The sequence below is a fragment of the Chiloscyllium plagiosum genome, chromosome 3 (assembly GCF_004010195.1).
Source record: "Chiloscyllium plagiosum isolate BGI_BamShark_2017 chromosome 3, ASM401019v2, whole genome shotgun sequence".
NCBI classification, from domain to species: domain Eukaryota; kingdom Metazoa; phylum Chordata; class Chondrichthyes; order Orectolobiformes; family Hemiscylliidae; genus Chiloscyllium; species Chiloscyllium plagiosum.
In genome coordinates, this window is record NC_057712.1 from 13,955,156 (window position 1) to 13,970,202 (window position 15,047).

Here is a 15,047-nt window from a genome sequence, read left to right on the forward strand (position 1 = left end):
GATGTCAGGCTCACCGGTCTATAGTTCCCTGGCTTTTCCTTACCACATTTCTTCAATAGTGGAACCACGTTTGCCAACCTGCAGTGTTCTGGCACTTCCCTTGTGATACAAATATCTCAGCAAGAGCCCCAGCAATCACTTCTCTAGCTTCCCACAGAGTTCTAAGGTACACCTGATCAGGTCATGGGGATTTATCTAATTTTATACATTCCAAGACATCCAGCACCACCACCTCTGTAATATGGATGTTTTTCAAGATGTCACCATCTTTTTCCCCACATTCTGTACCTTCCATGACCATCTCCACTGTAAACACATGCAAAATACTCTATTCGTATCTCCCCGATCGCCTGTGGCTCCACATGTAGGCTGCTTTGCTGATCTTTGAGGAATCCTGTTTTTTCCCAAGTTGCCCTTTTGTCCTTAATGTATTCATATAATCCCTTTGGATTCTCCTTAACCCTATTTGCCAAAGCTATCACATGTCCCCTTTTTGCCCTCCAGATTTCCCTCTTAAATATACTCCTACAGCTTTTATATTCTTTTGAGGATTCACTCGATCTCTGCTGTCTATACCTTACATATGCTTCTTGTTCTTAACCAAAACCTCAATTTCTCTTATCATCCAGCATTTCCTACACCTACCAGCCTTTCCTTTCACCCTAACAGGAACATACTGTCTCTGGACTCTTGTTATCTCATTTCTGATGGCTTCCCATTTTCGAGTCGTGCCTTTCCCTTTTCCAAATACTCAATTAACTTTTGAAAGTTCTTGCTTAATGCCATCAAAATTGGCCTTCCTCCACTGTAGAACTTCAACTTTTAGATCCTTTTCCATCACTACTTTAAAACGAATAGAATTATGGTCACTGGCCCCAAAGTGCTCCCCTACTGACAGCTCAGTCACCTGCCCTGCCTTATTTCCCAAGAGTAGGTCAAATTTTGTACCTTCTCTAATATGTATATTCACATACTGAATCAGAAAATTTTCTTGTACTCACGAAACAAATTCCCCTCCATCTAAACCCTTAACACTATAGCAGTCCCAGTCTATGTTTGGAAAGTTAAAATCCCCTACCGTTATCACGAGTATTCTTACAGATAACTGAGATCTCCTTCCAAATTTGTTTCTCAATTTCCTGCTGACTGTTGGGGGATTTTTAGTACAATCCCAATCCCAATAATCCTTTTCTTGTTTATCAGTTCGACCCAAATAACGTCCCTGGGCGTAATTCCAGGAATCTCCTCCTTAAGTACAGTGTAATGTTATCCCTTATCAAAAACACCACTCCCCCTCCTCCCACATCTCACTGCCCCCCTCCCCAATTCTTCTTTTCCCTTTTCTGTCCTGGAACATTAAGCTGCTAGTCCTGTCAATCCCTGAGCCACGTCTCTGTAATTGCTATGATATTCCCAGTCTCATGTTCCTTCCCTGTTAGGCCTCTTCCATAGAAGTTCAGGTGCAATTCGTCCTTCTTGTACTGAGATCTCCTTCTACCACAAAAGAGCTTCTAATGATCCAAAAATGTAAACCCTTCTCCCCTGCACCAGCTCCTCAGTCACGCATTCATCTGCTCTGTCTTCCTACTTCTATCCTCAATAGCTCGTAGCACCAGGAGTATTGCAGATATTACTACTCTCGAGGGCCTCCTTTTTAAGTTCCTGCCTACCTTCCTTTATTCTCCCTTCAGAATCTCATCCTTTTTTCTTCCTATTTCGTTTAGTTCCAGTGTGTACAACGACCTCCTGCTGATCCCATTCTCCTTTGAGAACATTTTGCACTGCCTCCAAGATATCCTTGACCCTGGCACCAGCGAGGCAACACACCATTCTGATTTCTCGCTGTTGGCTGCAGAAACGTCTGTCTGTGTCTCTGACTCGCGAGTCCCATGTCACAGTCGATCACTTGGAACCTTACATACTCCTCGTTACATTAGAGCCAGTCTCGGTACCTTGGCCATTCATGCAATATTCCCCTGAGAATCTATCACCTCGTTTGTTTTCCAAAACAAAGTACTTGTTTGAGATGGAGATAGCCACAGGAGACTCCTGCACTAATTGCATCCCTCTCCTGACAGTAACCCATCTACCTGACTATAAATGCAGTATTTCTCCCTTCCTCTAACTGCCATTCATCACACCCCTGTAAATTCCTCTTTGCCTCGAACTGCCGCTCCAACCGATCCATGTGATCTGATAGGATTCACAACCAAACACACTCGCTGCAGACATAATCAGCAGCAACATGGAAATGCTCCCTAATCTCCCACATCTGACAAGAAGAGCACATCACTGTACAAAAGGCCATCTTTGCAGTCTTACTGCTCTGAAAAACACTGCTGTAGGCTAACTTAGTAACTGTATTTTATATTTTTAAACTTTAATCAAGAGACCGATCTCAGTAAAGCATTTAATCAAATAGACCCCACTCTACTCACTATTAAAAAAAGATGACAAGGTTATATTTGAAAACCATTACTTATCTGATCCTGTTCTGTGAGCTCTCCCACACAGGATCCTTAAATTCATCTCTGAATGTTGTTTGTTAATTTTTTCCAGATGTACTCTGTCTGGAAATACTTGAGCTCAAACAGCAAAGACAGTGGCTGTACAGATTCACTGCTGTGTCAGACAGCAGTGTAGGTTTCTTTCTGTCTTTCTCTCACTGACCATTGGTCCCTGCCTTTGTTCTGTTCATCCTTTTAAAAGTGCCATTATTTTGATTTTTTTTTTTCTCCAAAGTTCCAAACCAATGCAACAGCTTATAAAACAGTAAATACTGCTTTCTGAATTCGAGGAAATCGCCTCTAACACCTAAAAGATCTCCTAAAATGAGCAGCTCTTAGAGCCACAATTTATTTCCCATCCTCCATCAGGTTTAGAGACTAGGGATATAGCAGTGCGTAACTCGTCACCTGACTCAAAGCCTATTCACCATCTACAAGGTACGAATTGGGAATATGATGGAATGTTCACAAATAGCTGGATCAATGCTGGTCCAACAACACTCGAAGCTTGAGGCCATCCAGGACTAAGTGACTGACTTGTTTGGCACCACCTCCACAAATATTCCACCCTTCCACCACTGGTATACAGCTGCAGTAATCTGTACCATCTACAAGATGACATGGAATGCAACACTTCCATGTTCTTTACCAAACTAATCACTAACCTAGGACTTGAAAATATATCACCGTTCTATCATTGTCACTGGATCAAATTCCTGGAACTGCATCCCAGTTGGCAATGTGAGTCTACGTACATCAAATAGACTGCAGATATTCAGGAAGGCAGCACACCAAGGGCAATAAATTTGGCCTAGCTAGCAGTGCTCATATTCCATGGATTAAAAAAAAAAATCCCTGTTCTCACATCAGTTGAGTTAAGCTTTCTTTTTGCGCTTTCTCCAGGATCTCTGTATTCTTTTAGTAACAAGGAAACCAGACTGATGACAATAGTGCAAAGTCTGCATCTGCAGACTACGTATGGTCTCAGTAGAATGGGTGGAGCCAATATCACATTAACATCGACCCTTCAGAATCATAACCTTTGACAACAATTAACAGGAGATAAACAAAGGACAAAAGAACTTTGCTTAAAGCACCCAAATACTAGAGTTCCATTAAACAGCATGGTTGCTCTCTGTTTTGATTAACTATAATTCTGAATCTAAAATATTACAACAGGCACTTGAACTGATTCTAGAAAACTGGAGCATCAAAGAAAAATTTCAAAATATTTAAAAGGAAATTTACAGAATCTAATCTTGCTGATAAGGTTCATTATCTGTCAGCATTTCAATCAGAACACAGTTTAATCTAAGAAAAGGAGAATCATAGAGATGTACAGCACAGAAACAGACCTTTCAGTCTAACTCATCCGTACCGACAGATATCCTAAATTAATCTTGTCCCATTTTCCAGCTATTGGCCCACATTCCTCTAAACCCTTCTTATTCAGTGAAAATACTCTGGAACAAATGTTCTGGCATTGACTTCAGTCAGTGTCTAAATGCAGGGTGAAATCCTGTCACTTCACAATTGAGATTGTTAATTCATCACTATGGACAGATGGTACCACATTTACAGCATGTTGATATAAACCACAATTTGCATCCCAAAATGTGTTGATACCATGATTCATCCATCAAATAGTTTGGCCTTGAGAAATGCATGAAATAAATTTAGTTACACTTAATTTTGTACTGGATTCTTATTAAAAGTGTGAAGAGGATTTGTCATGCATGATTGACCTCAGTTTTATTTCTAAACTGTTTCCGATTCTCAAGCTGTATGATCAGGAACAGAATTATTTGGAACAATGAGTTTTTTTTTCAATTATGACATGAGATTTCATGCATATATTTCAACATTGAGAATTTTATGTTAATATATCTAAAATAATTCTCTTATTTTCACTTTCCTGTCTTTGAGAGTGTGCAGACTTTGATACGTAAAGCTATAGTTCTTTTACCAAAATATTTTCACAGTGTTTGATCAATGATTGGTAGACTGTTGATTTTACTTGTAAGCCCATTAAAAATCTGAAGTAAAAACTCCATGTACTTCGCAAATGCTGCTACATATCTTTGTCAGCATAATTAACCAGCTGTTACAATATGGTGCCCAGACCAATTAATGAGTGCATAGTGTAATTTTTCATACAATTTGTGGTGAAAGACACTATAACAGTCATTGTTGCTAGATAATTAGATAGAAGACAACTGGTTTGAAAATGGAAATAACTTCAAGGCTTGATTAATTGATTCAGAGGTTTTCAATTTATCAAAACTATTCGTGCATTAAGACCACCTTTATGCTTCTCCTTGTAGATTGCTGCCTGGAAAATTTAAAATTGGAAACAAAAGTCATCTAAATGTGAAACATTAACAGTTTCGGAAGGCAGCTTACAACTCTGTTGTATATTGATCTGGCAATGACCTGTTGCTCCATTGTAATGCAAATTCCTACAGTGTTTTCATGTAACTTGTGATATTTTTGATAGCAAGTTTATTTTCTCCCTCAAGTATTGGAAGTCTGCCCACAAGATTACGTTTAATTTGTTGCTGATAAGGCTGTTTCTGTCTTGGGTTCCTGAATCGAGTAAATGTTTCCGATGGAAGTAAAAACAGTTGTTTAGATTTTCTGGAGGATGTTTGGCACCCTCATCCAAGTGCTGCTGCTTAGGACACCAATGGCCATCAAAGAGAGTGAGGGTTTATACATTTGAAATAGGTATGGAACTAGACCATTACATCCCTCAAGCCTGCTCTACTGTTCCACTATAGCTGATCGTTTTGTGTTTGAATTTCACTTTCCCATCTTCCTCCGATAGCCATTTTCTTTGACAAGCAAGAATCTATGTATTGAAAATATTTCATGACCCTACCTCCATTGTCTTCTGAGGCACAGAGTTCCAAAGTTGCACAGCCCTCTGAATGCAAAACAAATTTCACCTTTGTCTAAGAAAAAAGCTACTCCTAATTTTAAGGCAGTGCTCTCTGCTTCTTGGCTGACTTGCAACGTCTTTTCCATGTCCGCCTTGTCAAGACCTTTCAGAGTCTTCCACTTAAATCAAGTCACCCCTCTCAATCTTCTGAACTCCAGGGGAGACTAGCTCAGCTAATCCAACCTATCTTCATAAGCCAGCTCATTTATACCACATATGAATCCAGTAAACTTCATCTGAGCCGCATTCAATATATTTATGTCCTTCTTAAATAAGCAGACTAAATCTGTATACACATTCGAGATGTGACCAGAACTGTATGCAATATTCAAGATTTGTGTTTCTAAAATAATTAATATTAAAGTGCAATTATTCCAAATAATTAAATTTTTGATGGTGATTTTCAGTATTATTATTTGAAAGCATTCATACCTGTGACTGCCCACTTTTGTTCAGGTGGATTCGAAGCTTGGACATGTTCCGTGAATGCAGAAATTGTCCTCTCTACCACTCCGTTTCTCCATATTCATCATTCAAGCATGTACTGCTGCATTCTATATTTGTCACCTTAATTCAGCTCTACATTATCTGTATTCATACCCCCAGTGGTTAAATCATTCCACCTTTATGTCCTCTGTGTCCTGTCAATTGTTCAGTGAAGAACTTGCTTCACCTTTTTGAAAATAATTTCTTCATGGCTTTGTGCACCTCAGCACCAGCAAATGGGAAAGAATCGCAAAGAAGATTTATTCACAAAATGGAATCCATGAATTAAATGGAAGTGACTGCTTGGGTACAAAATTGGTTGAAGCACAGAAAGCAGAAAATGGTAGCAAATGATTGTTTTGAAGGGAAGCGTGCAGTGTAGCTCCGCAGAATTTGCAAATGACATACTCAAAAATTTGACAGTGAGAAGGTTAGCAATTGATTTTTCAAGAGGACATTTCACACTTGTGAAATACACACTTGTCAAATGAAATTTAACAAGCGTAAGAAGTGATTCTCCTTGGTATGAGGAATGAAAAGAGATAGTATAAACTGCAAAAAGTTTAAAGGCTGGCACAGGGATATGAGAGATTTTTTAAACACTAAATTTTAAAAGGTGAGAATTTGTGAAGGCTGTTGAAAAGACACATGGATGGGATCGTTGGTTACATAAGTACGTGGTAGTTCATAAAAACAAGGAAATTATGTCTCAGAAATTACTGGTTTGCCACCATCTAAGTTTACTAAACATTGGGTACTGTTCTTTGTCAGGCAAAGTCTGACTTCGTCTGACGAAAGAGCAATGCTCTGAAAGTTTGTGATTTCCAGTAAACCTGTTGGACTGTAACCTGGTGTCATGTAGCTTCTGACCTTGGCATTCTATGGTTTTACAATCCGAAGTATACGTGAAGCAAATGTTGTCAGTCCCGATATCTCAAAGCATGAGTGGACTGAACCAGTATAGGGCTTAGAGTCGAGTGTGTGGTGCTGGAAAAGCACACCGGTCAGGCAGCATCCATGGAGCAGGAGAATCGATGTTTCGGGCATAAGCCCTTTATCATTTCCTGCATGTCCTCCTGTGCTTTTCCAGCACCACACACTCGACTCTGATCTCTAACAACTGCAGTCCTCACTTTCTCCCAGTATAGGGCTTAGGCTGTCACCAGTTATGGCAGGCACATATTGCTATGATATGAACACTTATTATTGTAAAAGTTTTTCTCTTGTTATGACTGTGGAAACAGTCTAAAGAAGTTGCAATTTTCTTTCTTTTTGCCTTGTCTCTCTATAGTACGTATGTGCTCAGACCGACTCCGACTCATAAAGGAGTGCATTACTCAGTGTCCAACAGCATACAAACAGTCAAAAAAGCTCTTGATTCTTGCAGATTTGCTGAGAGTAGCAGGTAAGTGGGCTTGTTAGTAAAATGCATCTGTCCAATGAGATAGCAATAAAGATACAAACCGTTATTGACAGAAACCTGTTCACTTGGTTCTCCATGTAATCTCCACCGAGATGTTGTGATCTTTGTTAAAACATATCCTTGTAATATCAGTATGTAATATAAACTACAACTTAATTTTAGTTTTCACATGTTTGAATTTGTCACTTCTAACAAAGGGTCATTGACTTCGAAATGTTAACTCTGTATTTCTGTCAACAGATGCTATCTGACCTGTTGTTTCCCCAACTCTCTGTTTTTGTTTCAGCTTTCCAGTATCAACAGTTCATAATTTTTATGTTCATATTTGTATCTGACAATTATCCTCATCTTGCCCTTTTAAAGTTTGAGACCATCTCCAGATGTTTTAGGTAATTTATTTTAAAGATGGTCATTTGTTCAGTAAGTCTTACGCATCATCTGAACTGTTATTTTGTTTTCCCAATATTTAAACAGGGCAGGATAAGGCACAGAGGAAAGGAGAGGTATTGGTTCTCCTGGCTGAGCAGGCCCTTGAGTATGAAGATTACAAAGCTAGCAGTATTCATTGCCAAGAGCTTATGTCTGCAGGTGACTTTTTTAATTTTGATTGCACTGACTTTGTACTGTTCTCAGAATAGGGATTAATTGATTTAGTTTTATTTTCCATATTAAAACCTGTTGTGAATTCATTATATAAATTCGCAGTTGCTCATAAAACCCTATGCAATTGAATTTTGGAACATAGCCATCAATAAATACATCCGTATAAAATTTACTTGAACTTAAGCAGAATCTGATATTCCAGCAGAATTTGAGCAATGTAAACTTCTTTTGGGTAAAGTTAGCCTGTTACTACTTCTTTGTCTGTTGGTTCTTGCCATATTTAGCCTACTTGCATTCCTCTGTATCCCATACAAAGATGCAATGTGGTTATAAATTAAGAGCATTGAGTCATCCATTCACACCTAAGCTCTGTGAACAGCAGGATCTTCTATTGACTGAGTAGCAGAATATGCACCTTCACCAATCAAATGACTAGACACAATTATTCATGTTAATTGAATTCTTAGCATTTTGTAGCAGGGAGGAGAATCAATGGCATACTCCTTTTAGCAATGAATTTTTCATATCTGTAGAGACAAAAAAACCTGCAGATGCTGGAATCCAAAATAGACAGGCAGGAGGCTGGAAGAACACAGCAAGTCAGGCAGCATCAGGAGGGGGAGAAGTTGACATTTCGGGTGTAACCCTTCTTTGGGACTTGAGTCGAAACGTCAACACCTGAAACATCAACTTCTCCACCTCCTGATGTTTAATATTTAAAATATTTAAAATGTATGCTTGGTCAAAGAAAAATCTACCTTCATTAATAACACACCTCCCCTCCCCCCCCCGGCTCCATGTCAAAATCTAAATCATTTATAAGCAGAATGAAAATGTATGGCTACAGCACCACTTGCCTGTTAACTCAGTAACATGCTTTTTATTCACTTATCAGTTTTGCTATTGATATTGCCATTTCCAAGTTCTTTAGTTACAGATACTTATCCTTTATATAAAACGTTCGACTTGTTATGTTAAAATCCTTCTCTATCTACCATTTCGGTGATGACATCAAGAACTCAATTGGTTGTCATCACTGGCTCGGTTGGAAGCACCCTTGCCTGAATCAAAGTTGTGGATTTCCATCTCACTTCAGGACTTAAGCACACAAAAAAATATCCAAGCTGACGCTCCAGTGAAGTACTGAGGGACAGAGCACTCTCACCTTCTGGATGAACTGTGAAAGCAAGTCCTCGATCTGCCCTCCAGATGAATGTAAATGATTCTACGGCACTATTTCAAAGAAATGTAGGGGAGTTATTTCTGTTGGCTGGTACTTATTCCTCAAACAACAAATTATTTGTCCCCTTGCCTTCTTGCAAGCCTTTTTTTTAAAAACCTTTCCCGACTTTGAGGCGAGATGTGAGAATTGAGCGCAATATAAAATGATGTCATCTCTTTCTCAATTCCTCTAAAACAAGAAATGGTACAAATCTGAACCAGATTACCTTTATTTATCATTCAGTCATATTTCCAACATTTTAACTGGACCATATTTCCACACTTAAAATATATACCCACTGTGGTTCACTGAGACAAAGTTTACTGGCAGTCAGATTAAAAAGGCTGGTTGCACAGGCGTTTGGCCACTGGATGGATTGATAAGTGGAAACAGATTTAGCAGTCTGTTTAACAGCAATGTATAGATGATCTTTCATTGTCAAATATAATGCATAATATTGATTTACAGGAAATAGGTGATGGAACCCTCACGTTCACATGATAGTGGTGCTTCATCTCAGTCAGTTTAGCAATATATGATACTGATTGGATGTTACAGAAATTACAGTATTAAATATGTAAAAGTTGTTCGATACCTGGAGGTCTATGATGCTTTAGATACTAAATATTAGAGAATTACTCATCGTAAGGTTTCAAAACGCAAGCTGATGCACAAGTCTGCAGTTAAGTATAGCTGACTAGGGTCCATTACTAATTCAGTAATTAACAGACATGACCAGACATCTTTAAACAATTCACACATGACATTGAAGATTAGCCTAAATTTGAACAGATCCACGTTGAATGAATTTTATTGGATTGGAGTAAAATCTCTACAGCTGATGTTTGTAAATATGTGTCATTTCCTCAAGAACTCTTGACTTGCCTAGACTCAAACTTGAAAGCCTGGTTGTTTCCAAGCTTTCTAGGAATTTCCATAATCATGGATACCAAAAGCAAGTTCTAGAAAAGGGCTGTACAAGAAATAATATTCATTCACTTAAGGTTCAATTAGTTGTATCCTTTGCGTGGACTTCATATTCTCTATTCTGTAAATAATCCATGTAATTGTTATGCTGTGTCAACGTCACTGGACTAATATTTAAGATGCTCACACAATGAGGACATGGGTTCGTATCCGACTATGGCAGCTGGTGGAATTTAAATTCAATTAATTAGCACAGGAAAGTAAAAGTTCTCCATAATGAACACCAAGAAACACTCATTAATTGTTGTAAAATTGCACGTTTACTTTTGTCTTTTGGGGAAGTAAATCTACCATCCTTACCAAGTGTGGCCTACCTGTGACTCCAGATCCACAGCAATGTGGTTACTTTACATTACTCTCTGAAGTGTCCCTGAAAGCCACTCAGTTCAAGTGTAATTATGGATGGCAACAAATGCTGGCCTTGCTGGTGATGCTCATGTCTGATGAAGAAACTAAAAAGACGTGCATTTTAAAGGTTTTACCGTGTTATTAACTTCTCATCTTTACTTGCTTTTAACTATTTTCTAATACGAAAATCAGTTTCTTTTCCTGATTCTTTCTATCCATCTCAACTGTCTGTTCAATTACCTTTCTTTCTGTTTTGCCTAATATTCTTGCATCTGTTTCTATTCATTTCAAAATCTTTTGGTTTTTCTTTTTTAATAAACATTCATATTGTTAATACACAAGATAAATGCCTCTGTTAATTTAAACCAGATAGACAGAAAAGCTCACCTTGCACTGTAATCTGCTAAATTTCGAGTGGCAAAACTATCCCAAATATCAGTATTTTTAAAAAAAAACTAACAATTTTACTCTTTAAGTCCAAAAGAGAAGACTAAACAACAATTATTTATAATTCCTTTCTCTTAAATCTATTTCTGCCTCTCACTCTACAATACTGGTCTGATAAATTCCCTCTTATATTTACAGCAAATCAATTTCAAATCCACTTGTCATCTTCGGATGTCAATCTTTCTTAGCAGGTTTCTCCAGGTCAGCTTCAGTCTTCTGCTGCACAAACCACCGAAGTCTATTAAGCCTTTCCTTCACAGACACAGCATAATGAAATATACAGATAACCCGTCTTCCCCAAATGATGATGAAATATGAGAGGTTGAAACACAGACCCTTACATAATCTGTTTAGGTATCAATACTGGACTCAAAAAAATGATGCTATATTTGTTTTGTTTTATATTTCCATTACTTTAAAAGCCCAGCCCCTTTAGCATATTGTTTTCTGTAGTACCTAGGTTTCCTTTTCAGAGTTTTGAAGTTCTCTGAATAAATTGGTTATTCTTTTTACTCCTAAGAGTAATATTGTTTCAGGAGAAATTGTACATTTAAGGACAAAATGGCAACTGGTACTTGTGTATCTTTTGTTGAAAAGAATAAGTACAATGCCATTTCTGCTGCAGTTCGCATATGACTAAAGTTGAGAAATTATGCAGTGCTAAAACAGGTGGTGATCCAGCTTTAATTAATCGAAGTAACAGGTGGGTGTTTATTTTTCTCCGAAAGGTTACAGCGCTGGTTGGCAGGTGTGCAGCAAACTGGGGCAGTCAGATGGCTATCATGACCTGACAACTCGGCAGGAATTCATGTCCTTTGCTCGGACTTACTGCCCTCCCAATGTTATCCAGTCCCTGCTAGCTGTCAGCAGCTCACTTCAAACACAGGTATGAATGAATTAGCTCTATGCTGCCAAGAACTGCGGGACCTGGGTATTAACTCTTGAATTTAAAGAATATCAACTAGTACTGTTTGTTCCACTAAGTTTGATGTTCTGTTGAAAAATAAATCAATCGTAATGCAGTCTCCTTCAGTGTGTTCAGGAGAACCTCTTGGGTTGTTATATTCTTGGCCTAACTAGAAAGGTTGAAACTTTATTGCTGGAACAGCACAGCAGGTCAGGCAGCATCCAGGGAACAGGAGATTCGACGTTTCGGGCACAGGCCCTTCTTCAGGAAGAAGGGCCTGTGCCCGAAACGTCGAACCTCCTGTTCCCTAGATGCTGCCTGACCTGCTGTGCTGTTCCAGCAATAAAGTTTCAACTTTGATCTCCAGCATCTGCAGACCTCACTTTCTCCCCTAACTAGAAAGGTGTATTGCTGGATCTACTGCTGAGAAATGTGGTAGGCCGAATGGACCAACTGTCCATGGGGTGGGGTGTGTGGGTGGTGGTGGTCGTCAATTGGGTAAGAGTGATCCTCACATCGGAAGGAATAGGTTAGCCATGCAAGAAATGGTAGAATGAAGTATGTAGAGAATGGAAGAGGGCTCATTTCAATGAGATGAGAAAAGATCCAGCCTAAGTAAAATGGTGCCAAAGGCTGATAGGAACTGTTTTGGAACAATGGATAAAGTTCAGCTACAAACCGGGTACGTTCCTGTAGGAGCAACAGGTAGAAGAATCAAAACACAGCTCATTGAATGTAGAGTGAAAGAGAGATTTTAATGACATGAAATTGTGATTGCATGATGCTTGACATGTACATTCTTCCAAATGAGCACCAGGTAAAGTACCTGAGATGAAGAAGGTGAAAAGGGATATAAAACAACAAGAGGGACTGTGAGAATACAGTGGCAATTAACATAACCTGGAACCCAATAATTCTCAGCATTTAAATACTTAAAGGCAGAAAGATGTGGAATGGACCCTATTAGGGACGAGGAAGATGCTGTGTAGTTTGAGGCACAAGGCAAAGCTAGAACACCTAATGAGTACCTCGTGTTGGTATTTGGTAATGAATATGGAATCTGACAAAATATCAGTTGAAGTGGATTGTAGATACAATGTATAGGATGAAAATTGAGTAGTAGTAGGCCTGGAAATGAGGGTCTACTTGAGGTAGATAAGCCAATTGGTCCAGATGGCTTGCATCCAGCATGCTAAAGAAAGATGGGGGATGATTAGGAGATTGGGAAAGGCCTTGCCATAATCTTCCAACTTCCCTAGATACAGAGTGACAAATTCAAGGAAGGATGTGAGGACACTTCTACTAACTACGGGCCAGTTCGCTTAACGTAAATGACCGGTAAGGTTTTAGAAACAATAATCCAGGCAATGGATGGTAGAGTAGAGAGAGAATCAGCAGGAGAGGTTGCAATTAGCTAAAGATGGCCAGCACCGATTTGTAAAATGCATATTGATTGATGGTCACATGTCCCAAGATCCAGTGAAAACTCTTGTTTTGTGTGCTATACAGTCAGATTGTACCATTCAAAGTGCGTCTGAGTAGCAAAACAGAATCCAGAATATCATGTTATAGTTGCAGGGAAGGTGCAGAGAGAGAGAAATCCAGATTAACATTTGAGAGTTCCATTAAAAAATGATGACAACAGGCAAGAAGCTGTTCTTGAAACTGTTTGTATATGTATTCAAACTTTATATCTTCTGCCTGAAGAACAGGTTGGAAGAGAGTATAACTGGGGTGGGATGGGTCTTTGATTATGTGGGTTGCTTTCCTGAGGCAGCGGGGAGTATAGATGCAGTCAGTGGATCGAAGGCTGGTTTGAATGATGGACTGGACTGTGTTCACAACTGTCAATAGTTTCTTACAATCTTGGGAAAAGTTGCCATACCAAGTTGTGATGCATCCAGATAGGATGCTTTCTATAGTGCATGTATAAAAATTGGTAAGAGTCATTGTGGACATGCCTAATTTCTTTAGCCTCCTAAGAAAGTAGAGACATCGCATTGACATAAGTGTACTAGGACAGACTGTTGATGATCATCACTCCAGGAACTTGACATTCTCACCCATCTCCACCTCAGCACCATTGATACAAACAGGGATGTGCCATCCAGTCTGCTTCCTTAAGTCAATCACAAGCTCGTTCGTTTTGCTGACATTGATGAAGAGATTGTTGTCTTTACACCATAGTGCTAAGCACTCGATCTCCTCCCTCTATTCTGTCTTGTCATCGTTTGAGATTCAACCTACAACCGTGGTGTCGTCAACAAAATTGTAAATATAAAAACGGAAAGAACTGTAGATGCTGTAAATCAGAAGCAGAAACAGAAATTGCTGGAAAAGCTCAGCAGGTCTGGCTGTAATTGTGAAAAGAAATTAGAGTTAAAGTTTCGGGTCCGGTGACCCTTCCTCGGAACTGACATAGACCTGTTACACCTGTAGATGAATTGCAAAAAATCAAGGAAATTTGGTAGGCCTGAGTTGATGTGAGCCATGACAAACCTTTTGAAGCACTTCATAATTATGGAGGTCAGAACCTGGGGACAGTAGTCATTGAGGCACGCTGCATGATCTTTCTTTGGCACCAAGATGGCAGTGGTCACCTTGAAGCCCAGGTGGGGACTTCAGATTGTAGTAAGGAGACGTTAAAGATGTCTGTGTATACTCCCGCCATCTGGTTCACACAGGATTTGAGTGCATAGCAGGGGATTCCATTCGGGCCAATTGCTTTCCAACTCCGTAAGGCCGATCTGATGTCTGTGGCGGTGACCGTGGATACGTTGTACCGAGGCTGTTGGGATAGGTGATATTGTTTTACTGATATACTGTTGTGATCCTGGATAAGACTGTCAAAAGTGATGTTACGATCTTGTTGGGGGCTAGTAAATACTTTTGTTTAACGAGGACATTGTTTAAGATCTCAGATATTCATGAAGAAAATAAAATCATGAGTGACCATAAGCAAAAGTGAGGACTGCAGATGCTGGAGATCAGAGTTGAGATTAGAGTGGTGCTGGAAAAGCACAGCAGATCAGGCAGCATCTGAGGAGCAGGAAAATCGACATTTTGGGCAAAAGCCCTCCATGTGGAATGAAGGCAGGGAGCATTCAGTGTGGAGAGATAAATGGGAGGGGGGTGGGGAGAAGGTAGCCAAGTGTACAAGTAGGTGGATGGAGGTG

The 15,047-nt window shown here is 39.3% G+C and overlaps 1 protein-coding gene across 2 annotated transcripts in view; it reads left to right on the forward strand.

Moving 5' to 3' along the window:
- Positions 1–15,047, forward strand: part of nbas (NBAS subunit of NRZ tethering complex) — a 261,417-nt gene that overhangs the window by 135,569 nt on the left and 110,801 nt on the right. For both annotated transcript variants that reach the window (XM_043677491.1, XM_043677501.1), the window contains exons 32-34: positions 7,226–7,339; positions 7,832–7,945; positions 11,693–11,850. In XM_043677491.1, the coding sequence (XP_043533426.1) occupies positions 7,226–7,339; positions 7,832–7,945; positions 11,693–11,850 (386 nt within the window). The remainder of the gene's footprint in view (positions 1–7,225; positions 7,340–7,831; positions 7,946–11,692; positions 11,851–15,047) is intronic.